The sequence below is a fragment of the Aptenodytes forsteri genome, unplaced genomic scaffold, assembly GCF_000699145.1.
Source record: "Aptenodytes forsteri isolate BGI_AS27 unplaced genomic scaffold, ASM69914v1 Scaffold15, whole genome shotgun sequence".
NCBI classification, from domain to species: Eukaryota; Metazoa; Chordata; class Aves; order Sphenisciformes; family Spheniscidae; genus Aptenodytes; species Aptenodytes forsteri.
Genome location: NW_008795129.1, coordinates 6,277,134 through 6,303,716, shown reverse-complemented (window position 1 = coordinate 6,303,716; position 26,583 = coordinate 6,277,134). Strand labels below are relative to the sequence as shown.

Genomic DNA, 26,583 nt, shown 5'->3' with positions numbered 1-26,583 from the left:
AGTACTGCGTCCAGCTCTGGAGCCCTCAGCATAAGAAAGACACGGACCTGTTGGAGTGGGTCCAGAAGAGGGCCATGGAAATGATCAGGGGGATGGAACACCTCTCCTGTGAAGAAAGGCTGAGAGAGTTGGCGTTTTTCAGCCTGGAGAGGAGAAGGCTCCGGGGAGACCTTAGTGCGGCCTTGCAATACTTAAAGGGGGCTTATAAGAAAGATGAGGACAGACTTTCTAGCAGGGCCTGTTGCAACAGGACAAGGAGTAATGGTTTTAAACTAAAAGGGGGTAAATTTAGACTAGATACAGGGAAGACTTTTTTTTACGCTGAGGGTGGTGAAACACTGGAACAGGTTGCCCAAAGAGGTGGTGGATGCCCCATCCCTGGAAACATTCCAGGTCAGGTTGGACGTGGCTCTGAGCAACCTGATCTAGTTGAAGATGTCCCTGCCCACAGCAGGGGGGTTGGACTAGATGACTTTTAAACGTCCCTTCCAACCCAAACTATTCTATGATTCCTTCTTGGATACCAAATTTTAAAGACATCCCAAATAAAACAGAAGGAAGGTTTTCAATTGTATCATCACAAATATTTGTTTTGCTTTACACTTCCCCTATCAAGGTTTTCCTATTGAAATAAATCAAAGGTTTATTTTCTTCAGCAATACTTTTGAATACTACTAATTTTTCAGGAAAAAAAAAACGGGGGTTTTTTGCCCTTTTTTTTTTTTTTTTTTTTTAAAAAATTTTTTTCCTTTTTCGAGTAAAATAAATCCAGTCTTCCACTGCATATACAGCTTCATCTGCACTCTGATCTCTATTAGGTACTCTCATGCCTAGCATTTGTTAGCATTAAAGAAGAAAGTACATCCTCAAAGTAGAAACAACACAGACTGAGAAACAAGACTACACTTTTTATTTCTGCATCTATCATTGACATGGATCCTAGCTAAGAGAAAGTCACTTTTACTCTTTAGGAAACAGCTTCTCCATATGGATACCAGGAGAGAATAACCCTGAATAACCCCAGCTGTTTTGCAATTACTTAATTAGTTGCCATTCATAAATGGCTTTACAACCCCTGCAGAGATGATGCAGCAGAACACTACGGACTCATACCATCTTCAGTAAGTCATTTAAGCATATACCCTGTGATCAATATGTAAGTAGTATTAACTGAGACTTGAAACAAAAGACTAAGAGTCTTGCTGAATCAGAGCACTACATCAAGTATTTAACTATTACACAAACTTTGCAAAAAATTTGCACCACTAAAGCAAATTTGTTTCATTAGATACAATCTGATACCTTAACACGTCTGGCTCAATAGCCTGTGATGCAAGCTTCTCAAACACTCTAGTGAGGGGCAGATGCAGTGGATGGCTTTCATTGCGGAAGGCATCCTGACAGGAAGTTATGATGGTGCTCAGCAAGCCAGATCCACACATCACCTGGCGGCTCTTCTCTGACTTCACCAGGGACTGGATATGATCAACCACAGCACATTGGATTTCCTGTGAAAGCTGAAACAGACACAGAACTGAAGTCAGTGGCTGGAAATAAAACTGTACATGGTGACTGATTTTTTTTTTTTTTTCTTCAATTGTCAAATCTCTGAGTGCAAAAATCTGGCCCAGAAAAGAAGCCTCTAAGGCCAGAGGCTCAATGCAACTGCATGGCTGTTCTATAAAGCTCTGCACTTGAACAGTGTGCATATATCCATCTGAGTAGCTGCTCAGCCATCCACAGTTGAGCTTTCCTGCCACAACACTATGGTAGTGAAGGAAGAGAACAATCGGCTCTCATTCAAAAGAACGGACCACCACCAAGGACAGGTTATTAGGCATAAACTGCAAGACCAACACAGTAACTCAGAATATATTTAACATTAAGAACGGTGGAGAGTCATATTGACATGGTCTACTCTTCATTCTAAAAGCACTGTTCTTAAACAAAACCGTATCTAGCAATATCATGAAACACCTACTTTGTTTTAAACACTTCTCTACATGTTTTGCTGAATTGAAGCTTTACTTCATTATTGCTTCTTAACAGTCTTAAAGAAATATCTCAATTCTCATAAATTATCTTTAGAGCAATTTGTTCCCAATTAGGAATGGAGCCTACCCCATTGACCTAACTAGTTTTTGCACAAAACTAACTATGCATCATGTATTTAAACACAAATCTTTAATATGAAATATTCCCCATATATGAAATATGAAATGTTCCCCACCCCCAAGAGCTCTTTGGCTTTCTCACTTGCTCTTCTAGGAAATATCTATGCAAACTTTTAAAGAAAAGGACAATGGTGGCAGACGTGCAGATTAGGACATTGGGATTTGATTTTATAACATGAATGAGAAGCAACTTCACTGGATTCAGAATAATCTAGCTTATTAAATGTAAAGAGGAATTTAGCTCTTTTGCATCCAGACCAAACTCAAAGCCAGTACAAATTCAAAGCCAACAAGCAATTTATTTTCAAAGTGCTCAGCAACAAAAAGCCCCGATTGCAACACTTCGACAATAATACTAGCACATCCAATGCAACATACATATTGCATTTGTAAACTCAACTACTATTTTTGATATCTGAGGGGCGAGTTCTTTGGATAACATTTTCTTCTCTCTGAATAACTGTTCATTCTCAGTGACACAAGTTTCAGTGTGCATCTCATTATACACAGAAATCGTCCACCAGACTGAACTACACTATCCTTCACAGAGAGGCACTTATTGCTACAGTGTATCAAAGCCTCACTTACAACTTTTTGGATCTTTTAATTACTATTTTACTCCATTTTTGACAGGATGCAGGAAAGTATCTGCACGTATAAAACCATGTGAAAACAGAGAAGGACACAGGTCTTGACTAAGTGAAACTACTGGTTTACTCCAAAATAAATCCAATAAAAGCATAATGGCATACAAAAAAATTGATTGTTTTCATTAGCTTAACAGCTTTGTCAATACCAGTATTGCCTTGTTTTGAATAAAATGTGCCATTTTCATGGATCTTAGTTCCAGTAAAATGAGATTTTAGTGGAAATATTAATGGTGGCCAGGAAACCAGGCTGTGTGTTTCTATATGCATGGATTGATTTTCCTAACACATATTACTTGCACCATGAATCAGGATATTGAAGGTGCCGTTAGAATGTAGTTGGGCTCACAGCTCTGCCTCAGATTAGAGTCTTAAGGGCAAAATGTCACCTAGCAATTTGCCCAATCTGTTTAAGTAGTTCCCAGATTCTTGTTCCTAAGAGCCCCTAGTTTCAAAATTTGGTAGCTGAATTTAATTCACTGTTATTCACCTTCAAAATGATTATTCTATGTTTAAGATGAGCAAGAACTTTGAATCTTTAGCAGTGTGGGTTCATTTCAAAAGGATGTAATTTTCTTAGGTTTAAGAATGATACAGCAATAATTCTGTGTGCAATTCCAAAAAGCAAACTTACTTTTCAATCTCAGGAGCACCTCTCACTTGAAAAGCTAGCAGCCCTTCATAGAAAATTATAATTAACTTCCTAACATAACAGAGATTTAGTTTTACTAATGAAGAAATCAAGGCATCGAAAGTAGCACTTTCAAAAAGTTCCAAGCGACCCAGGATTTTAAATCATGCTTTCAAAAGAAAAGGTAGACATCCATCAGCTTAAAACCCATTGTCCGTAGAGAGTTTGAGTCACTTCTGAAAATCATCTGTGCAATTTTATTTTCCTTAAAATGTTATAAAAACCAGATAATTCATAAATTCATCACCGCTCAAATTCCTGATACGTAGTTCCCAGCTGCAAGCACTTTCCCATTCTATCACAATATTTTGCTGATTAACTCTCACCCACTGACCTTAACAAGCAAAACTTACTTTGCTGACAGTATGTATAACCGGTTTTACAAAGTTACAGAATAACTTGTGTTCATGCACTCCTTGCAAGTAGACAGGGAAAAAAGTACTATGAACTGCGTGAACTGTTTCTACTTTTCCAAAAACATGACCTAGATAGGGCCTAGTTAAATGCCTCACATAAACTATACCATCTCCATCAGGCTTTTCACATTTCCCCTTGCTACAGCTTGTGTGTAAGAGAAGCTACAGAGCTTTCCTCATATGAATACCAGGGCTACTATTGCCTTCTAGAGAAAATATAACAGCAAGCCTTGACCATTTGAAGCCAGGCAACAAAATCTCATTGTAACGTTAAGAATCCTTTTGTTACTTCTGGTGGTCTGACAGACCTCTTGCTCGCCAAATTGCATTTAGTTGCAGTATATTTTTCCCCACAGTATTATCTGAATGCAGTGTCTCCTCATTCTTCTAAGCTACTGTGCAGTGCTACAATATGATGTTCATCAGACATCTGAGAGGAAGGCAAAGCTGCCTCTGTGTGCCACCTTATAAATGATACGATTGCATGAAAAACAAGACAAAGTGGAAAATGATCTTCAGTATAGTTAGCCAGGGATTCTTGGCAGAGTTCCTACCTCTTCAGTCCAGGGTACCTTACCAAGATTTTAGTGCAACTTCAGAGACACTGGCTGCTTTTTAAGGAGAAAGTGAATAGCAAGAGAAACAGGACAAATAAAAGAGCAGGCTGTGGGGTTGGAAGCACAGGAGGAAAATTGCTTGGTCTGTATAAACAGTGAAAGCTTCAGAAGTTGGCTGATCAATGAACAAGCAAAATTCTTACTAAAAGCCCAAAAATAACCTTGGAAAAGAAACATGCAGACAGGCTGTGCATTTTCTTTTAAAAAAAAGGTTGTGCTGTAATCAGAACAGGCTCAGCAAAGAAAAATCCCCCAGGAGACAAGGCTGGAGCAAAGCCTGCAGGAATGTGCTCAGGGGAAAGAGCTGACCTTCAGCTACCAGCCCAGCCTGGAGGACTCACTGCCAGGGTGTTTCTAGTCTCCTTCCTCCTACCAGAGTTCTGGTCCATTCTCCTTTCCTTTCTCCCAAAGCCTTGGCTGCACAACCCAAAGGGGAATGAAGCTCTGGCCAAATACCCAAAGAATTTCCTTGTGCAGATAACGCAGTGCAGTAATTTAGGAATTCGCTGTGATATTGAGTTACATTAGCAGTGATATTAGTAATATATGTCTGAAGGCAGACAAATCTCAAATGTCACACAGTCTTCCGTGAGCCATATCTATGTCAGAGACCTTTTCAGTTTAGAAAGAATTTACGTTTTTAACAAGTACAAATACTTGGAAAGTGTTATGCTATTAACATCTGCAGTGAGAACAACTAGTTTAGGCTAAATCTAAAACAGGGATAAAGGTCTTTTTAAAAGGTGCAAAGTCCTTATTGATGCACGTTTTAGTTTTAGTGAATATGACAGCAGTTCATCACAAGAGAGACATGGATAAAAATAGAGAGGACAAATCCAGCTGTGGAAGCAATAATATTGTTTAACAAAAGTATAGATAATTTACATAATGAATCATGTGAGGATCTTTTTGTCTGTACTCACAAGAAACCTGCCAGGATGATGACACAGAACTGAATCATGCTTTGATTCTCTTCTCAAAAGTTTTCTTTCCCTTATCCAGCCTTGTCAGATCTAGGAGATCTCCTTATCTGACAACGCAAATGGAAAAGATCTGGCATGACACTCTGCAGTCTTAAAAGCCACCGTTCCAAAATGCCAGACAAGGATGAGATATGTCTGAGGGGAAACTGAATATCCTGAGCCATGTATATAGTGGATGTTTACCTGTCTTACTTGTACGTAGTTTTTGAAACATGTGACAATGCTATCTTTCATCACTGAACAGGCAGCATATTAATAAAAGGAAAATCCACCTTGTATTTGGTCAAACTGTATGCAGTTTGATGGGAACTGGCTTAGCACCAGTCCTAGGCATGAACATGAGCAATATCCTCTAAATACAGTTTACCGACTCAAAGGCTGTCTCTTGAGGAGTTTTAAGGCTTTTAAACAAATTTTCATACCCATATGACATTCAAATGATTTTTGATCATACCTAGGAATGGCAGTAATATGCAACCACCAATCTATTCTCCTCAGCTTTTAATTGTCATTCTAGATAGTCAGAAGAAATGGCTGAAGTGCAAGACCACCTGTTTTTTCTATGCTGACAGGCTCAACATTGCTTCAGCCCATCACTGCTTGGGTCTGACAAAGGTCACTGAGAAGCAACAAATTTGGCAGGAAATGGATATTATCTCTGAGGGTCAAAATTAAAGTACATTAATTTTATTGAGTTCTATTAATGTTTCTGTAAAAGCAGTGCTTTCTCATTGCCATTTCTGTGAAAGCAAAGGATTTGCACGTGACCTGAACTGACTCTGAAGATTTTTCCAGATTACTCCTGACCACCTGAGCCTAAAAGATCTATCATAGCACTAAAACAAGCAGAAAGAGACAAGTCACTCTCTGTTCTTCACCATTGCTCCTAAAGAATGTACTATTTGACTCAGTCTTAAACTCAGAGCAAGAAGTCCCTTTAGATTTTTGAATGAAAGTCTGCTGTAAAAAAGCTCCATCCACAAAGAAATTATTTCATCTCTCATATAGCTGTCAAACACTGTTGCACTAAAAGAAAGATTAGTGCCCTGTTTGGGACAGAATATATCTATTCAAAGGGAAATTCCTTCAGTTATTATCCTTCTACCAAGTAGTTCATCTTCACTAGTCATTAAGGTCCATCTTCTGCATCAGATCTTGCCTGACTCCTGTGTTCCAAGCAGCATCTCATTTCACAAGGGGAAATGCAGTAATATATGTTATGATTAAAGGTACTAAAGTCCAGCCTTTTGTGTCACTATCTGGCAGCATCAGTGAGCTGCTCAAGCTACGGGACATGAGGTTCCACTCATTCTCTCACCCACTTTTAAATAGAATTAGCCAGAAAAAAATCTGTTTTTCCTTTATCCTTTTTGTGGGTCATTTGATGAAAAACTCTTCAGGACATGCATTAACTCCTAGCCGGAGTCTGACTCAGGACCCTGCATAACAGTGGTCTCATTTTACCTGGGGCAATCCTATTCACAACAGCAATACTAAACAAACACTATCAGTAATAATTTCTTGTTGACTAAGAAAAAAGGAGTGAGAAAGGAAGAAAAGATGAACACACTTAAATACGTAACTGAAATTGCTGGAATTTGTGCTCTAGCCCTTCATATTTTTAAGAACACTGCCATCTACTGAGGGTCTGAGAGGCATTCTCTCTCACAATGCTCAGCCCTAAAGCCAACTCCAATAGTTTCTTGATGACACTCTCTCTCATCCAATTTACTGTTCTACTTGTTTTTCAGAAATTAATTACTGTAATAAAGAAAATTTCACTAGCTGATGGCTTGGTTCCGCTACACACAGTTGGGATGTGCCAGCAGTTAGTTGCACTCCCACCTTCCATAGCTCTGGATGAATAATCTGGTTTTATTTCAATCCCTCCATATGTATTTTAACTGTATTCAAGTATTTTAGACCAGATAGCAGATACAATATAGGCAATATGCTTGTTCAGAGTGGGTGTGTGTATGGAAGTTTTGACAAAGCAAAGCAGATTCTAAACTGCATTGAAAGTTTATGGACCATTAGGCCTAAAGAGCCAGACTGTTCTGGTTGCTAGGTCCATTAGCAATATTTTAAACAATTTTCAAGGGACTTCTACACTTGTGCCTTTGCAGTAAGTATTCTGGGATCAAAACCCATGCACTGCATCAGACAGGTATAGAAACACTTAGTCAAACTGATAGCCAAGAGCCTTTGTTGTTCTTGTATCTGCTGACTCAGTGAAATTTGCGCTGTTCCTCCCTCCAGTGTTCTAGGTAAATTTTAGTACTTCCACATCTGCAAAGAGTAAGCAATTCTTGGAAATGAAGCTACAGAAAAGCAGCAGACACTGTTTAGATGGCACTTTGCTATGTTCAGACTCACCTGAGAGTGTCCCTCTTTGTACAGCTTTGGCAGCAACCTCACCATAACACAGACAGCACCTGGATGTACAATGGCGCAGTCTCCCGTTTCCCACCTGCAGGAAAAAGACGCGTAAGACTTATCATCATCATTATTATTAACAGCAGCAAAGAGGGTCCAGCAATGTTCCAGAGTAAAGCATTAAATCTTCCTAGCAGTAACCAGGCCTAGCATTTGAAACCAAGCAAACAATACAGATGACCTGGAACAGCTGGAAACCTCCTTGGAGTAACAAAGACAGGACATAACCTGCTCATGAGCTCACATCTCAGGGACCTGTACATTCAAAGATGTGCAGCAGCCTCTTTAGACAAACTTTGCCTTTGAAGGTACTTGCAGTACAGAGAACAGACAACCAGAGGGATGTCTCTGATGCATCAGCCCAGAACTACTGTTATATTTTCTATTTTCAAGCAGTCTGTAGCTTTGATCAGACAATAACTTCAGCACTTGCAAACCATAATAGCAATAAGCAAAGATGAGACAGTCTTGATGAAATCAGTGTGCCACCCTTCCCTTCCAACACCAGAATCTGCCTAAACTAGTAAAAGAAAGTTAAATATCTGTGCTTCCCCACCGGTTTTAATTTTTGCCACATATCACCTTTATACATTCAGGCACAGGAAGGAACTGAGGCATCAGAGTGACCACAGAGAAGATCTGCTTATGCCATGATGCAGGCTAGAGGTCAGATATATCTCAAAGATGAAGCCACACCACAGCAGTAACTTTAGTTTAGACACTGCAGGCTCATCATGTTCAGAGTATCATCAGCATTTCTGGGTGCACCTCTGAACCAGAGTTGTGACGTGCACAGTCGGAAACATCTGTCCCAAATAGATCTCGTGAGAAAAGAAAAGGCAACATCTAACAGCAGTAATTAGACTGAAAAAATAAAGCACAATATGCTTTATGGACTGTATAAAACAAAGGGTACAAGTAAAAGAGTGAGCATAAAAAAAGCTTTTACGAGGTACCTAAAGGAGGGTAAAAAGGCTGTAATTAACATTAGCCACTTCCAAAAAGGCTCATCTGATACATCAGAGCAGCAAGTAATGTGTAGCACACTGCCACACAGTGACAAATAATTCTTACTGCAGCCTCAAGAAAGATACTTTCAAAGAAATTGCTCATTTGCAATATTTTCTGTGTAATGAATCAAAATCAGATCTGGTATAAATACTTACTGCCGCAGTGGCTCCAGTGTGGACACATACATCTGTACTTGACATGAATGTGGGTGAGTTTTTAAATGTCAAACAAGAAAAAAGTACACACTGAAAATACTCTCTTTTCCCATCTGCCCCAAAAAACCCTAACCACCTTTAATGAGAAAAATCCAGGCCCACTAGAATTAATAGGATTGAAATTTCAGCCTGTTTTCCTGCTGTGGCTGCGCTCCCCAGAGCAAGTTCATCTTTAGCCTAAGCCACTGTATTCAAGTGGCAATCCCAAACTTTCAATTGAATTCAAACTTCCATCTCTAGCACTGTAAAAATACATTGCCAGGCAGTGTGTCCAGTTCTCGTAACACACAGCAGTCTTCCTAAAGACTTAGGCACTGAAGAAATATGGTTACCTCCGAACCTCAAAATTTTTCTTTCATACAGATTTTTTTTTTTTTTTATAACCCATATGACATGTAGTAAAGGTAAAATGTGAGCTAACAAAATGTGAATATCAGAAGACAGTAATAGAAAGTGATCCTTCAAAAAATAAATAAAATCATGAAATGGTTAAGACATTGCCATAACTATAAGGAGACGTTTTCTTATTTTTGAGCACTGCCTGGCAGGTTTAGCACTCTCCGGGGCTGTTAAGAAGGAAGAACAAAGAAGGAAAATCCAGAGTCCCTGACCAGCATCAAACTACACCTCAACTTCCCTGCCAGCACTGCACACTCACTCCCCTCTAAGAATATTATATAAGCCTTATCTCCAGCCTTCTCTGTCGTTTTCCAAGAGGCCCTCATTTTCTGGCTTGTCTTAGTACAAAAGCTGTCTCCATGTACCAACTCCTCACTCCTGCAAATACCCCATCACTCGCACTCCTGTCTCAGGGCTATCCAGTCAGCCCCATGATTCCACTCCATCTACCCCACCAGTATCATGGTGTGAGTCACAAATTTGCCCTGCACTGGCTGCTACTTAAAAGTAAGACAAATAAGAGGGTTTGGGGACAAAATGAGATGCCGCAGAGAACTTGAAGAGCCATTAGTGCAGTGAGTCTGTGGTAACAGCAGCTGCAGCAGCCATTCTGCTAGGGTGGGCACAAAGAGGGGCTTCCCTCCCAAAGAGAGATCAGCCTCAGTTAACACAGCTTGCAGCAAGCTATCTCTAATTACCAGGAGCAAAAGGAAAAACAGAGACCCCATCTGTCACAGAAGGTGTTTCAAACATCAATGCAGGAGCAGGAACACAGAGGGCTGTTTTTCAGATGGGAATGAAAGTGTCAATTCTGGGAATGAAAGGGTCGATTCCCCTGTGGTCCAGCAGCTTGCAGCATCATTGACCACAGGACAGTGTAAGAGCCAAGAATATTATCCAGTTAAAATGCTGATTTTCCTGTGTCTCAGTCACAGGCTCCTGTAGGATCATCTTCCTTCCCTCTCTTCGGGGATGTTAAATACATGTTACAGGATCGGGCATCACAGGCCACTGACTGCACTCAAGTTCCTCCTTTCAAGCTGCATAGCCCCAGGCTGAAGCCTCCTTCAGGAGGAAGTGTGAGTGTGGAGTACAGCTAAGAGGAAGCCGCATTAGGGGAACCACAGGCTTGCAGGAACTCTGGGAACTTGATTTTTTATTTTCAGAAAAATTACTGCTGGAAAAGGATACAAGCTGTGTGGCCTGAAGATTGACAGCTTGCCAATACATGTTCCTCTGCTGTGTTTGCATACACTTGTCCTGGACACTTTCCAGCTACCTCTAGCTAATCCGGCTTCCTTTTGTGCCTTCACATCCCAGAACCAAAGCCAAACTGTCCCAAACCAGACACTGTGAACTGAATGGATCCCAATTTACATGATTAATTTCTCCACAAGTGGTATTCATTCAGTTACTGCACAGCCTCACAGCTCAGCAGGCAAAACAACACAAGGACCTAGGGAAGCCTTGCTTTATGTTTCAGATGCAGTAACTTGAGAAAGACAAGCAGAAGACAGAGCCATACCCTTCCCAGCATTGCCACTAATGTACTCTTTCTCCCTTACCTTCCCTGAGCCTCCCTTACACACACACTTACGCTACAGGCTATGGACTTCTCACAACCACCACCATCCATACGCTCTCCACACACTGACCCACGTTCTCCCCAATGGGGCTAGGAAGATCTACTTTGAAAAGAGTATTCATTCTTCCTGAGCCACCAAGTCCTCTCCCCAGCACTGAGTATCTAACCAGAAGCTTCCAGTGTAATTCGAAAAGTGGTGATAGGGAGCAAACATCTCCATGACTATTTTAAAATCAGTTGCACAAGGAGAAAAGAAATCTACCGCAGGTTTTTCTAGTTGCTTCAAACAAGTACAAATATGACCAACAATACTTACTCAGCCTGCCTCAGTACTCAGGGAACAAAAGTTCTGCTGACTTCAGTGACTGCTAGCTACGAGTGGCAGACCTAATGACTTGGTCTTTAAACGTGGAAGATGACTGTGGAATAACCTACAATAAAGGGCTGAAGGAATCTCACAGTTATAAACTTAGCCTTTTTAAGCATAACTCCAACGAGAAACTTTTTTGAGAAAAAGACTGAGAGATCCAAGATAAAGCTACAGACACATGAAGGGGCAGAAGATGTCACAAGTTATGAAATGCAAGTTATTCAGAACTGATTCACAGCTGACAGCTACATTGATTTCTGGTGTAGTCTTTCCTTCCTGCAAACGATATATATTTTGATATAATCCTTCATTAAATGAGGCAGGCAGCATTACTATTCCTTTTGCAATTTTCTCTATTTCAGCTGTATAAGTAAATGAATGAAAGTGTGTTTGTCTGTACACATGTGCCTGGACACACATGCATTTAAAATAACTTAAAATAGTTTTTATTTTTAATGTATCAGGTGACTGGAAACGGCTTTCCACATAATTGAAAGAGCCAAAATTGATCAGGGAAGATCCAAGCAAAGACTAAACACAAGCTTCGAGTCCCAGCAACCCTTTCCTTAGAGCCCAGTCCTGCTCCCACACTGCATGTGTCAGAACCTTCAGCACAAACTTTGCAACTCTTGGGGTTGTGTGTCCCACTGCTCCACTGAACACTTATGCCCCAATGTTTACCATCATTTACCTTTCAAAAAGAGGTGATTTCATCTGTCTGGAGGCCTGGGAGTTGGGACTGTGGCACTGATTTGTTTGTTCTAGGCAGGTTATGTCACACCTTACCTCAGTTTATTACCATATAAAATGCAGATACCAGTCTTACTATTATATTTCCTGTAGTAAATAAAGACTTACTTCTCTTCAGGATTTCCCCACAGCCTATAGGCGGAGGCAGGTAATTTGTTGCCTGGTCTTTTGAAAGCAACAGGATACTCTTCTTGAGCTTGGGGTCCCTCCTGATCATCTCTTGATACCTCCCCCATCTCTGGTTTTCTCTCCTTGAAGTAGCTCTCCAGATGGAGGGTTCCTTTGACCATATGATCAAGAAAATTCAGAATCCATATGCAGTTCTTTAGCCACATTGGAAAAGGTTCTGAAGAGCAGAAAGCTGCATCCAAGAATTCTGCAAACGTCCTTGTCTTCTTAAGGCTCAGAGGGATTTGCCGTTCTCCTTGTGTCCAGAAGCATCCAAGTGACCCGAGATCCTCTGCCATCTTTTCAAAGAGACCATGCCTCTGGAAGAAGTTGCTATTGGCAGGGTCCAGGTGCAGGGCTGCTGTTATCCCCTGAAGCGTGTAGAAAACAAGCTCCAATATGCAATTTTGTCCAACTGCTGTCCACAGCCCAGATGGAGGGTCCTGCAATGCACCTTCCATGTCTGAGAGAAGGGACAGGAGTCCATTGAATCCACTGCAGGTTCTGAAAGCTGAATGGCTCTTGGGACTCTCCAGTATCCTCAGGAGTGACTACAAACATTGGGAAGAAAGGAGACAAAAGAAGCACTTAAACCAAGAGACAAAGAAGCTTTAGAACATTTTAAAATTCCAAGTTTGTACCAAAATTCTTTCACTGAAATTTTACTCTCTAAAGAAAAAAAAAAGAAGTTGGTCAAAGTAAAGGTCACCACTGCACAACTTTTCTCCTCCTCCCTTCCCCCATATACCCAATGAGTCAAACAACTAAGATTTGAATGCACCCTTAGGAACAACCCATGGAGTCAGACTGACAAGTAGGGAATAGTGCTCACAGGAATAACCAAAGAAATCAAGTTTCCTGCATTACATATCCTAGTCAGTTTGGCCAGAGGTAGTTTCAGACCTTTGGCTATTCTTTCATCAGTCTTCTCAGACTCTCTCAAGAAATCTGCCTTTGTCTTAAATAAATGAAAGCAGAGATTCAACTGTAAATAACCTCATATAGAAACTGAGAAGGCGGCGCAGCTCTCTGAAGGCAAGTCTTTCTACAGCCCTGAATACACATGGGGAGCCACACTAGACTTTTGCTCAGATGACTGAGCAGACCCCTTCCAAAAAGCAGCGACACAGGATGGCCCAAGGAATACTGCAAGCAGTAGGCTCTCCTCATTAAGAAAGGCAATAATAATTCCCTTTCTCAGCAGAGTTATTTTTAAAGTTTGCACAACACTTTGGAGGAAAAAAAAAGCCATAAAAAGTCAGATCCCAAGATAACAAAGTCATTAGATTTTATCTAACTTCAGTGGGCTTAAAGCAGGTTATAAGTGAAGGCCACTTGACAATATTACACATGCATAAAAACCAACCTATACTACTTGTAAATTTTGAATGCTATGTTCTTGCCATTTTAAAACAAATCTAGAAAAGTTATTAAGAGTTGTAGTGGTGGAAGTACAATTAGTGAGAAAAAAGAGCTTGCAAGGAAACAGTCTACTGTATTTGAATGTAATCCAGCCCAGATTTTTGGGATGTTGCACAATTCATTTTGTAAATATGATGTTCCTTCAGGCACCAGGGACCTTTCAGATTTGAGGCTGTACCTTTTCACATTGGAAAGGGCTAATTTTACATATAAAGTTTCCCAACAGATATCCAGTGAAAAAGGTTCACTTCACAAGCTGCTGAAGAGGAACAGTTTCTAACATAAATATATCTCCCTGTAAGAGGATCTAGGACTGTGAGAAAGGGTTGCCAGAACTGGAGGGGGAGGGGGAACTCTATTACTGTCATTCAATTTTGTATGATAATGTATCAAACCAGGCAGAGACTTCTGAACAGGGACTAAATTTAATAACTCAGAGTTGAAGTTATCAGGATGGCTTTAACACATTTCAGAGAAGGTCAACAGTAACCACATTTCCTCCAGCTCTAACTCAGTTAGAATTTAATCGCCTATGAGTTGCTATTCCTCTGTCTTGAATCTATAAAACTGATGTCTGCTGGAAACCCCCTAACTCAGTTAACGTTAACAGAATTTATTTCACATTCCATTATTTGTTATTCCTCATAATTGCCCACGTGCCACGCTGGAATATGGCAGTGCTAATTCCATTTGGGCCTAGGCTTTAACAGCTAAATATATATTAGCAAATCAATCTGAATTTGTGTGTAACACAATCACAGTCCCAATGGATGTAGATAATAAATTCATTTGCTTACATTATGCTTTAATACAGTTATCATTTGTCAAAATTAGACACCGAAGCTGCATTTATTTTCATATTAGTTTGGACACCATACTCAACTTTTCCACAAATATTGCTAAAGTTTACTGTTTCAAAACAAAGCTATAAACTTTGTCACATTTTTGTATTTTTAAAGTAACATAGTTCTTTTATCACAGAAGCAGCTGCTATATTGTGCTGAAAGGTGAATTCAGTTCACGCTTGGTAGAGAAGGTAGAATGAAACTTTAAATCAGTGCTTACAACACTGCTGCTTTTCAAATTGATGCCTGTGATCTAAACCAAAATAAAGTACACATTCTTTCCCCTGCTTCATTGCTTATGGATCAGACTCTCTATAAACACAATAGAGGCTATGAATAGTTCTAATTTCTTCCTCCAAACATTCATAAGACTCCTTTTTCCATCATCTCACATCTCTTTTTCCATGACACCGGTGTATGCGAGAGATGACAAAATTAAGGACAGCAAAGTTTCAACCTTGGCAACTTATCAGAATCAAGGTGTTCATCTCATGCCTACCCTGCCCCTTCCAATCTTACTCCTTTACCTCTTTTCACATCCTCCCTCCACATCTCCTCCACTTTTATTCACATTTGTTTCTCCTTTCTCTGTCACGTTACATAGAACTGCTCATACAACTGTGCCCTTTGCCATTTCCATTTCTCTGTCCTGCATTACTATTTAAGTCTTCAAAATACTTCACAGTCTGATACTGAGTGAAGGTGTTGACCACACACACATTGCTAAAAATCAAAGCACCCAATTTACCAGGATCAAAAACTAGCCCATGGCTCTTTTTTCTTCTGCACTTACCTTCTTGGAAAAAACACAGTGCTAGGGATAAGATTAAGAGCAATTTGCCACAAGCCAAGCACTTTCCAAGAAAACAACAACCAAGTGGGAAGCCACATTAATTACCTTCAGCAGATCTAGTTTCAGATGTAGCTCCCCTTGAGTAGAAGAACAGAGGGCCCCAATAATAATGCTCATATATTCTTCATAGTTGATGACTGATAGCTGCTCCAAGATGCTGAGAGTAGCACTCCTGTAGCACTCATCATCCAAAAATATCTTGATATATGGCACCATTCCATAGTCCTTCAGAACAACTGGGGACACATATGGTATCATTTGTTACTTAAACTATCCTTTACTTGTAGTTTTCACAGGCAGATTTTCAGTGTTGGTGTGAAGTGCTGCATTTCTACAAATACAGCAGGAAAGGCAAGAAGAGCTGGTTAAGCTACAGATGACACAAACTGAATGGCACAAGAACAACTAGGGATAAAATGACTGGATGACCATGGTTTCTAATCATCAGAGATTACAGTTTCCCAATACAATAATGAATGAAAAGATGCCTTATTAGTTTTCAGCTTAAACATCTCTTCAGTTTATGAAGGCGACTGTTTGATAGTTTGTAACAATATATTTGCATTGTGTAAGATGCTGCAAACATGATGATTCTAGGATTCAAAAGTGAATTAAGTGAATGGATTCCAGTATTCAGAAGAGTTCGCTTCTGTATTACTATGTTCCACAAGATTCCCCACACATGCACCTCTTAGGTATGCCAATACTAAATGTATGAATGTTACTCAGCATGCGTCTGATCCCATCAAGATTTCAAAAAATAGATACCATGGAAGAAAATCTGGATGAACAAACAATACACAAAACTCACACACACAGTTTTGTTTTCCACAAGGTAAGTTTGTGTTTTCTATGTAAACACTTCAGGAGTATCCACATGGATGAGGGAAACAGGGTGACTACTGGGATAAGGCTCATTATGCAGGATAAGAATATCTTTGCCACATTTCTTCCTGGTGTAATACTGTTATCCCTACACTTCTAGCTTTTGTCCTCCCCTTCTCACTGAAGCACAAAAGTCGGAAAATTTGTTGGTGCTCCTTAAGAGGCATCGTGGCCACTTACCACCAAATTTCACAAAGGCAATGCAGTCATACGTCATTTCTTACCAGTGTTCCTCACAGACCCCACTGTAAGGGCAGCCACCATCTTCAGCATCACAGCATTCAATTCCTTCTCAGTGCCTTCTTCCAGACCAGGCAGATGGGTTCCAGCTGTCAGTATATTAAAAGTCATAATACAATTTATACAAGACATGGTTAACTGTAGATAAAATATATTAAACCAAAAAGGAAAAACAGTTCTCCAGCAAATTCTAGTTTTCTCTTAAATATTACTTACAGGCTACTTGAACCCTAAAATGAGCAACAAAATACAGACATGGCATTGTCTAGTCATCAGGGTCTAGTCTGGGTTTGGGAAACACAGGTCTGATTCTATGCTCTGCAGTCCAGCTCTCCTGCATAACTATAGGCAATACTGATAATAGTGGTGTTTCCACTTCCCAACTGATGTAGAGTTACCTGTTTAGTGATACCTGGTAGGAACACACACAAATAAAAGAACATTACAGATTATGAGCCATGAAGTGCTAAAATATTCTAGCAACAGGGAGTACTTAAATACCTAAACTAAAAGTGAAGAGCAGAAACCCCCTGCATATTCAAAGGCAAACATTTCCAGGGTCAGATAGTGTAAAGTAGGTTATTTTTAGATCTAAAAGTCTTGAAGTTTGCAGGCTAAATTTTTGGAAACCAAAAGAGGGGAGTAGTGATCACTTCACACAGTGTCTTCCCACCTGTCCCTCCTCATCTGTGTGTCTAAATTTACAAATTACATAGCCATTCAATCACTCATTCTATAAAATTTAGATCACCAAGTGATCTAAAGCAGTGAAATTAATGCAAAGACAGAAGAAAGCCCCTATGCACCAGCTCATAACCAGAAGGTAAGTTTTCAAGAACCTTGGTATTCATCTTGACAATCCTTATCTAAGTACTCTTGTACAAAACTCTAGTTCTCTGATATCAAGAACGCAAATCTAAGTGTCCTTGCAGGTAATGGATGTCTGCACTCTGGAACTTCTGTTGCAATTCACATTCCTTCTGTTGCTTGGAATAAATGTGTATAAATAATTCAATTGTGCTTGCTGCATCAGAAGCTATACCTAGTACTTTAGGTCCCTCTTCCTTTACTAAATGACTATTGCACTGAAATTTAAAGACATTTCCCAATTCATACAACACAGAAAATGTTCATCATGCATTTTTCTTTCAAAACTTTTCTTATAAACTTTTAAATATGTGAGTCTGTCCCCTAATTCAGCTGTACCCCACAGTTACCACACCAGGACTACTACCTTCCTGTTTTCATAATAGGAGATAACTATATCAGATGACAATGGATGGTAGTAATTGCGGGTAATACGTGGCCAAAATTCAAGAAACTGCTTTCCATCATCAGTCCTCAGGATTAAGTGTTTCAGAGGAACTAAGCACTGTGGGAAACTCTTTCTTCCTCTACTCTCAAGCTGGCATTCTAGAGAACCCCAAATTGAGATCTGTTTAAAAGTGTGGGCTGAATGGTACCGTCCAGAATAATTCATCATACACTGGTGAAGAACAGCCCAGAACTGTTCAGGCTAGTGAACAGAATGATAAACAGCTAAGATTTCAGAGAGGACCCAGCTTAGTATGTCATAAACTTAGGCCAGTTGGTTTGCAGACAAGATCTAGCTACTCAGTAAAGAAAATTTATAAATTGACTGTAGAAAGAGATTCATTTATTCCTATTGATCTGCCTACTTCAACAGTCTTTGTGAACAACATTAAGTTGTACCTGACTTCCTCAGGATCTTGGCTTGCTTCCTCAAAAGTACCAGCAGTAGGCCTAAGAGCCCAGAGTCACGGAATACGTCACTGAATAACAGGTCCTTCCTGGTCATGCTGAGAAGGCACTGGAGAGCTGTCAAGGTGCAGAATGGCACTACGTTTTCCTTTATCAAATACTGAACCTTCTTCAAAATTTCATGGGGGACATAGGACAGGTCTAGCACTATGGACTCCACAAGTCTGAAGAACTGGACTTGGACTGGGTGTGGTTTGAAATGGATTATGTCAGTAAACTGGTTGATAGGTTGTAGTGTCCATTCCAGAAGAAAGAAGTTCACTGTGTCCCAGGCCCATATGGTACCAATTGCTGCCAAGATTCTTCCGCACAGGTGCTGATCATTACTTTTCTGGAAAATGGACTGCAACACCTGAAAAGCCTGGAGGTTTTTCACTGTCATTCCTGTGGGATAAAACCAGGTGAGATCATTTTTACATCAATGTTATTTAAGACTGCAAGCACCATAACTATAATGTTAAATCATGTCTGAGAGTGGAAATAGGAGCCGCAGACACAAGGGATGGGATTGGGAGGCATGTTCTCAACCTTGGATGAGACCCTACAGCTGACGTGGTCAGTCCAGTTTGACGTAGGTAGCATTCAGGCTCCTGCAGTGTTAGGCACATAGATCAGAAGATGCCATCTCATACTCCTTCCTCCATCTTAAGACACGTAATGAATACAGCTTCATTTTTCTATGACTTGCCTACATAGCCACATATAGATAGATAGATAGATAGATATACTGTACCTGAAGACCGTGTCTGTTCAAAATCAAAGTGCGGTAATTGCGGATGTACAATATTGCCAGAAACTTTCAATTCAGTTTTTCCACAGGTTGTAAGGCAAGTCAGCATGTCCAAGATCTCATCCAGATAGGGGTCTCCTTCATTTTGCTGCAACCCCTCACATCTAGGAACAAAACTTGGGACAGTCATATGATCATGCCTTAGTAATACAAACATTTTGGATGTATCACCATGTACTGAGCACACAGGAGCTACCCATTTTACTCCCCGCTCCTCCCCAGTCTGTTTTACTGTCTTTTCGACTCATTTCTGTGACTTGTTTAATCATCTTACAAACAGTAACTCCACACCATGGTGGCACATTCTGAATCAGAACAAAACTTACAAACTGAAGAAGAAAACTGAAGTGACACTGCAAGAGTCTTCTGAAGAACAGGAAGATAAATGTTTGAATTTAGTTCAGTTACGTGTACTTAAAAAAAAAAAAAAGTAACTCCAAAAGAATGCCTGTTTTGGGGAGTAAAAATTTAAATTTTGTGAGAGATCAAAAAGTTAAAACAGACACCACATTAGAAGGTAGGCGTATGGTTGGCAAGGTAAGGGACTTGCTAACTGAGATAAATAACAGAAAAATCTCAGCCCTTAGGAAGGGAAAAATATTGTATTGCCTGAGCTTTGTGAATCAGATGTGAAGATGGCATGTCTCTCCTACATAAGGAAATAGTTTGAACTGTAACCCCAGATTTGCCATAGTTTAGACTGAAGTGAGAGTCTGTCAAAGGGCAGAGAGCTGCTTATCATGTCATCTTATTCTGTACTGCTTAGAGGGGTCAATTCTTAAGGAAAACTGCAGCATCTGGGCATGGGTTAGCAGCAGAGCAATAGACTGATGCTGGAAGTTAGGAAAAGATCAGAAGAAAACAAAACAAATACGTTCTGTTTTAATCTAAACAAGAAAAAAAAAGGGGGGGCCAGGGCAAATGCTAGTATCCATTTTGGTGGGAAAGAATGTGATCAGCAAAAGTCTTTTTACCTGAAAAAAAAAAAATTTCTAAACATCAGAGAAGAGGAAACCTGGTCACACAAACCGTTCAGGAAAGAAGCTCTCTGTCTATCCCTTTCTGCCAGTATATGCTGGGAAGGGAGACTAATCTGAAGCCCTGAGCATCTGTATGCTATTTCTGTCTCTCCAGCCTAGTTACATCAGTTAAAAAGGACAGGGCAGTCATAGCCCTTACTGATAAAGATCGGGTGTTTCTGCCCCTATACGGATAGAATTTCATCAGAAATATACATTGCAACACAGCTTATTTATAAGGGAAAGCTAGACAATCTATGATAATTAAAGAAAATACTGCCAGAAAAAGGCAAAGCTTTTTCCAATTGTAGGTTAATAATTTTGTGCCATCCAAAAATCATCAGAAATCATACTCACCTACGGATATCTTTGGATTCATGATTCAAATTACAATCCTCTAGATCCAAATTGCAAAATACTCCCCCTCAGTCTAACATACTGGTCATGGACCAAAGTTCTTGCAAGTGTGGAGAAGAAGTACAAGAAAAGGCAAAGCCAGAATGGAGACAACAATAGATTGAGAAGATCTGGAAATGCTCTCTTCATTAAAGAAAACCAGAACAAAGCTCCTAAGTGTTTCTGGGGAAGTGGTATAATGTACCATGTTTTGACATAGCAAACTCAGAGCCTGGTTAGACAATGCAAGGAGACAAGGAGAGTAAAAAGATTCTACTTTGTACTTTTGATTAGCATAACTAGTGGGGATTTGTCCTGATATGTTCATATTCATGTCAGTTCTGAAGAACGTAACCATTTCAGATGCAAGTTTGGGTGGGTTTTTTTGTTTGTTTTCGGCACAGAAAGGAGATCAGCTTTCCCTCCCTAGCTGACTGCATCCCTGGATCAAGAGTTCACCTTAACTGAGACAAATGTCTCTAACCTACAACCCCTCTAATACTAATTGATGAAGAACTTTTGTCTTGTGTTCGGTAAGTCCCTATCCCACCTGTAGACTAACTTGTCCTACCGTTAATTTCCGTTATGGTTTCAGTAGAAGAAGTTATGTACTGTTTCCCTTCCAAAAACAGCAATGAAAGACCCCGATATTGGGTCTTTATTACTGGTTTTGCATCCACACAGGATTACCTACATGATTCATATTTAAGACAGACCACCATGCATTCTGAAAATGAAGTTTTACCATCCTCTAGAAGCCCACAAAAAAAGTCTCTACTTACCTGAGTAAAATTTTTAGCAGGAGTTGGTAGCCATCATTATTTTCAAACTCTGTTAATAAAGCTGATGATATGGGATAGGAATCTTTCACAAAGCACAAGACAATACTAGCAGCTTCACACACATCACAAGCAGGTAGGGTATCAGCCAGTTTAAAGAGATTCTGAATAGCTATTTTAATGCAGTCCACAGCTGTGGGAAAAACACATAGCAGGTATTTAAGAGCGGACAATCAAATAAGTTCAAAATTACTAACAAAAATGGAACAACAAGTTTGAAAAGTTATTTCCCAGTAAAATAGGAGTCAGTTAACTCTTTTTCTAGAAAGAAAAGACGAGGATATATGAACACCACACTCAGAGGCTACATGAAGAACATTTCTGGTTTTTGAAGTATGCGTGCATTTCTTTGCTTAACCCCCAGAGGCTGATTCAGTCTCAGGAGTATAAATTTCCAACCCATCCACTCACCAAAATTCATATACAGTGAATCCAGCTGTCTGAGTACAAGGTAAGCGGAGGCTGACGTATTTGTTTTGTACTAAGTCAATCACACATTCTGTGCAGAGTTCACAGATTAATTCTTTGCTCAATGAGGCATATGTAATGGCGTATACACATCTTGCTCTGAGCAATGAAGCCTAGTTTTCTTGTCTAATCTGATGGCCAGTCCTTCCAGGACAGTTTCAAAATGTCTAAACAGTTCAGTACTCTTAGAACTATTATTCCTCAGTCTTTCAATCTCACCCAGGAAGCTAAATTTTTATTTTAAAAAATAAAAATACCTATATGCAGTTACTCCATGACAAGGAATACTGACAGTAAAGTGTGGATTATAAAACTATTTGTTTTTCCTTCTAAGAAATTGAGACTCATGGCCTTTGCACTTCTTAATAACAGAACAATTGCTTACTCTAATAAAGCCTAGGAAGAAATGAGGTTGTAACTCAACCAATCATGATGTTGTCTCAAAAAATACCGTTCCTCTGGCAGTGCCCTCAACATTGTATTTAGAGTGTGCATGAGCCTTAGGCTCACACATAAAGCCACACAACTTAAAAAACCCATAATATACCTTGTCCTTGACTACATTAGTGTGATCAGGTGGGATTGGCTCTTGCCTGTAATTTTATTTTTTATCTAGAAAAAACTTCAGTTTCCAGATGGCTATCAGTACGAAATAAAGCCCCTGTCTAGAAAGCCGAGAGCCCATGCTTTGTAGTTGACTGACTACCAGATGATGTAGAGATAAAAATCTATCCCAGGGAGACTCTTCTTGAGAATTCATTCTCAGTGGAGCTATAAGGAAAGAAGAAGCCAAATTACTAAATCAAACCTTGTAGGTACACAATGCTGGTTTTGGTCTGAGCCTTTGAAATTGTTCTCAGCACACGGCCTGTAGGTACTTTCCACGAGTGGCTACACTGGTCCCAGAGGGAAGCAGTTGCTATAATTAATGACTGAAGCTTATCATCTGCCAGAAGTTCCGCTACACCTTGTTCCTCTCTGTACATGTTAAGCATTATCTGAAAAGCAAACAAACATCAGCTACAATAAACAGATCTGGGAGATTAAGAAAAATCCATTGGGGGAGGGATTATAGTTTGATACCAAAGCCATGAGAAAGGATGCAGTGAAATGAACAAGCAAAACTACCACTAGGATATTATCAATGGATTTTTTGTCCCCACTTAAAGTCATGTTGTTTTGTTTAACAAAAAAATAAGAGCGATAGTGGCATCATCTCAGATTGTTTTATACTGCTCCTGATGCTTGTTCAATGGTTTTCAGTCCAAATTTACTCCTTTTTTTGACAGTTTGAATCAATCACCAGCTAAAAGCCTAAGTGAACATCTGAGTACTCAGGGCAATGAACTCCCAGAGGTGCGTCTCACCTTAACAAGCATTTCCTGAGTTTGAGTGTCATCCTCACTTGTCTCTCCATCATCACTGCTTTTCTTCAGAGGAAAAGTAAAGAAAAGGTACAGGCACTGCATCAGAGCAGCTGGAAGGCCAGATCCAATGATGTTCCACATAGTTCTCTAAGTAAGGAAAATAAAAATCAGCCCTTCCAGAAGCTGCCCACAGTTTCCTTGTGTTTCTACACGCTGAGTGTAGTCATGGCAGATGAAAGAGCTACTTGAGCATTTTATCCTTACAAGTGCTCTAGGGCACACAAGCGTGGCAATCATATAGCATGGCTGTACAAATCCACTTGGCAGAAGTGAACACACTGACCATGTGTTGCCATAGCTGTTCCCAGGACTTCTCACTCCAGCTGAAATACAGCTTTGACAGAGATACTTACTATGTCCTGCATAAGGAGACCTACAGTTGATAAAGCACAAAACCTGGAAACTAGCCGCTAAAATAGCAGGAAGTCCAGGGGCAGACAGTACCCCCTTTATCATTAGTTCACAGGACACCTGCAGCTATAGAGGCCTGATATGTTAAAAGCATGAATCGTCCATTCCCTCCTTGACCCAGCATAGCAGCAATTTAGCTATAACGCCTTTGCTTCTGTAACATATTGAATAACTGCACACACACTTCTAATTAAAGCTTTTATAAATACAAGAGACCCTGTTTCTCCACAATGTTTCTCAATGCTTAGTTTCTTCCCATCTTCACTACAGCTGTGTACAACTTACAGAGAAGTCCCAGTGTGCCTGCTTGGCACACAATAATCAAAACAAAAATCAGCAGCAAATTAAACAGAAGAGTGAGGTTTGTGATATGAAGTTTTGTGAGTGTGTGTGCTACAAAAAATAGCAATGTCTTAAATCTGTGAAAAACAAATTTCATTAGGAACTTCATGCTGTGACAAACTATATATAATTTTATAGAGCTCCTTATGACACAGAACATGTTCCCTAGAAGCTGACGGTAAGATTTTATTTTCACGTATCTGAATAAGGATGAGACAAACTGCTCAGCTCAATGTCAGTGATAAACGCACCCCTGATACCCATCAGCAGGCTGTACTGCTGGTGCCAGTCTGCTTTCAGGATGGCTGTACAAGTAGAGTGTGTGAAATGCTTTGAAATGCTTCAAAGTGAGAGGTTATCAGGATGGAAAATCTAACCGCTGCATTACCAGACAGACAGATCCTTACCAGTCATCTTTTTGATACGTAAGCTGGAGTGACAAAGAAAGGTTGAAGAGCAGTGATACACAATGGAAAAAAAAAGATAAATCAGAGGAACACTAGAAAAAACAGCCGCCCGACGATCAAAACAAAAAGGGTATCTGAAAGCACAGAGCGCTTACTTCCCTCTTTTAGAAAAGCCCAGACTATAAACCTGGTGGTGTGTCCTCTCCCTGACTGTATATCCTGGGCATGCTGAAGCACAAAGCATTGGGGGTAATGCAAACATTATGAGACTTAGGTGTTCCACTGTTGGGGTGGCTACCCAGCTTCTCTGAAATAAAAAGGAAAAAAACAAAACAAGACAAATAATAAAAAAAAATCCTTTGTAGTCATTTCTCTTACCAAGTCAGTCTGTGAGAGCTGATACACCGATTTTAGCAGCAAACGGCCATCTTCTGCTTCCCCTTTCTGTTGTAGCAATTGCTCCAACGCCAGACGAGCTTCCTCTGTTACCACAAAAACATTAAACTTTAATTCCTTAATGAAAGATGAAAATGTTGCATTGATCCTTTCCTAACAGATCTGACAAATTTAACAAAGTTACAGCAGCAAGAGTTCACTGAAGTGAATAGAAGGACATAAAAGGATTTTGATCAAGCATCAGGCTCAGGTCAGTTCATGTAAACCACACCTTTCAAACTGAGAAGCTTCACTGGGAATATCAGCTCAGTTCATGAAGTCTGCCAGCTGACCAGTGTGAAGAATGTACAACAGCCACCAGGAAGCCATGTGTGGTTAGAAGTATTTTTCTCATTAAAGAAAGCTCCTCAGAGTAGTGTGTAGCCTACTCTTTTACTGCATAGCTGCAATATTATGCATTTCCAGCTACAAAAGTTCCAAAACCAAGGTCAGCACAGCATACAAGGCCAGATCTTCAGTGCAATCATCCAAAACCAGTGCTAGCTCACACCTACTAAAAGATCTGGCTTGCTACACTTAGTATTTTCCTGTTCCCCCTTTATTTCCCTCATGGTAAGCACAGAGGACAGCTGAATGACAGCACATTCCCAGAATAAGTGGATCCAGTGGATATGGTATGGGATCATTACCTGCAGGTTTGCCATCGAGGTTTCTCTTAATTTCTTTTGTCAGAAGCTTGGAAACCTCACTGGCTAACAGCTGAATGTTGGGGAATACGATTACTCCAGCAGACTGTTCCCAGGCCTGAAATCCAAGTGTAACTGTTAAGTCTTTCTGATACAGCATGTCTTTGGCAGATTGAGAAGTACTAATAATATAAATAAACAAACATAAAGCTAAAATTCCCCTGCAAAATTCCCTCCCCAGCCAGTGTAGTCCATTAAGCAGTATTTGCCAGACAGGCAGGAACCTGACACTACAGATACAGAAGTCAACCTGGAACGATCTTTTGAATCACGTAATGCACCTACTAGAGAGCATTTACATTATTTTCTCCATTGCATACAATCAAAACAATGTAAATGTTTGTCATAGCCCGTGTCACTAATTATTTGTATCAAAAAGCATGCTAGCCCCTTTCGAAATGCAACATAAACACCCTGTACCCTGAAGAGGTTGCAGCTACAGTTGTCCAAGAATTTTTCAGAAGTATATCCTTCTCCAAAAACTGGTCTCCCCAAAACTATAGTCATAAACAAAACCTGAGTCTTCAACTGAATAAAAATTAAAAATAAAAATTGTATTTTCTCTGTTCAGCAAGTCATTGCACAGTCTCAGCTACCTAGAGACTGAAAGGGGACTGAACTGCTTCTCTCAGGGAGCATTTGCAACAGACCTGTCAAAAAGAAACCATGGTAATACAGGAATACTGGTCCCAGGTAGCAGTATACTGGCCAAGATTCACCTGAAACTGAACTATTTCTTTCAAGTCAATAAATTTATAAAAATCACAGAACGAACAAACAAGCAAAATTCTTTGGGATTTTTTTTTTGTTTGGGGTTGTGGGGTTTTTTTGTTTTGTTTTTTTTTTTTTTAAT

The 26,583-nt window shown here is 39.9% G+C and overlaps 1 protein-coding gene across 1 annotated transcript in view; it reads right to left on the bottom strand.

Moving 5' to 3' along the window:
• Positions 1-26,583, bottom strand: part of WDFY4 (WDFY family member 4) — a 143,231-nt gene that overhangs the window by 110,151 nt on the left and 6,497 nt on the right. The window contains exons 2-13 of the mRNA XM_019471663.1: positions 25,674-25,788; positions 24,967-25,070; positions 23,369-23,515; positions 22,810-22,999; positions 21,477-21,666; positions 19,223-19,383; positions 18,421-18,873; positions 16,692-16,796; positions 15,628-15,818; positions 12,403-13,013; positions 7,905-7,998; positions 1,303-1,517 (exon numbers count right to left, since the gene is read on the bottom strand). Coding sequence (XP_019327208.1) covers positions 1,303-1,517; positions 7,905-7,998; positions 12,403-13,013; positions 15,628-15,818; positions 16,692-16,796; positions 18,421-18,873; positions 19,223-19,383; positions 21,477-21,666; positions 22,810-22,999; positions 23,369-23,515; positions 24,967-25,070; positions 25,674-25,788 — 2,576 coding nt within the window. The remainder of the gene's footprint in view (positions 1-1,302; positions 1,518-7,904; positions 7,999-12,402; positions 13,014-15,627; positions 15,819-16,691; positions 16,797-18,420; positions 18,874-19,222; positions 19,384-21,476; positions 21,667-22,809; positions 23,000-23,368; positions 23,516-24,966; positions 25,071-25,673; positions 25,789-26,583) is intronic.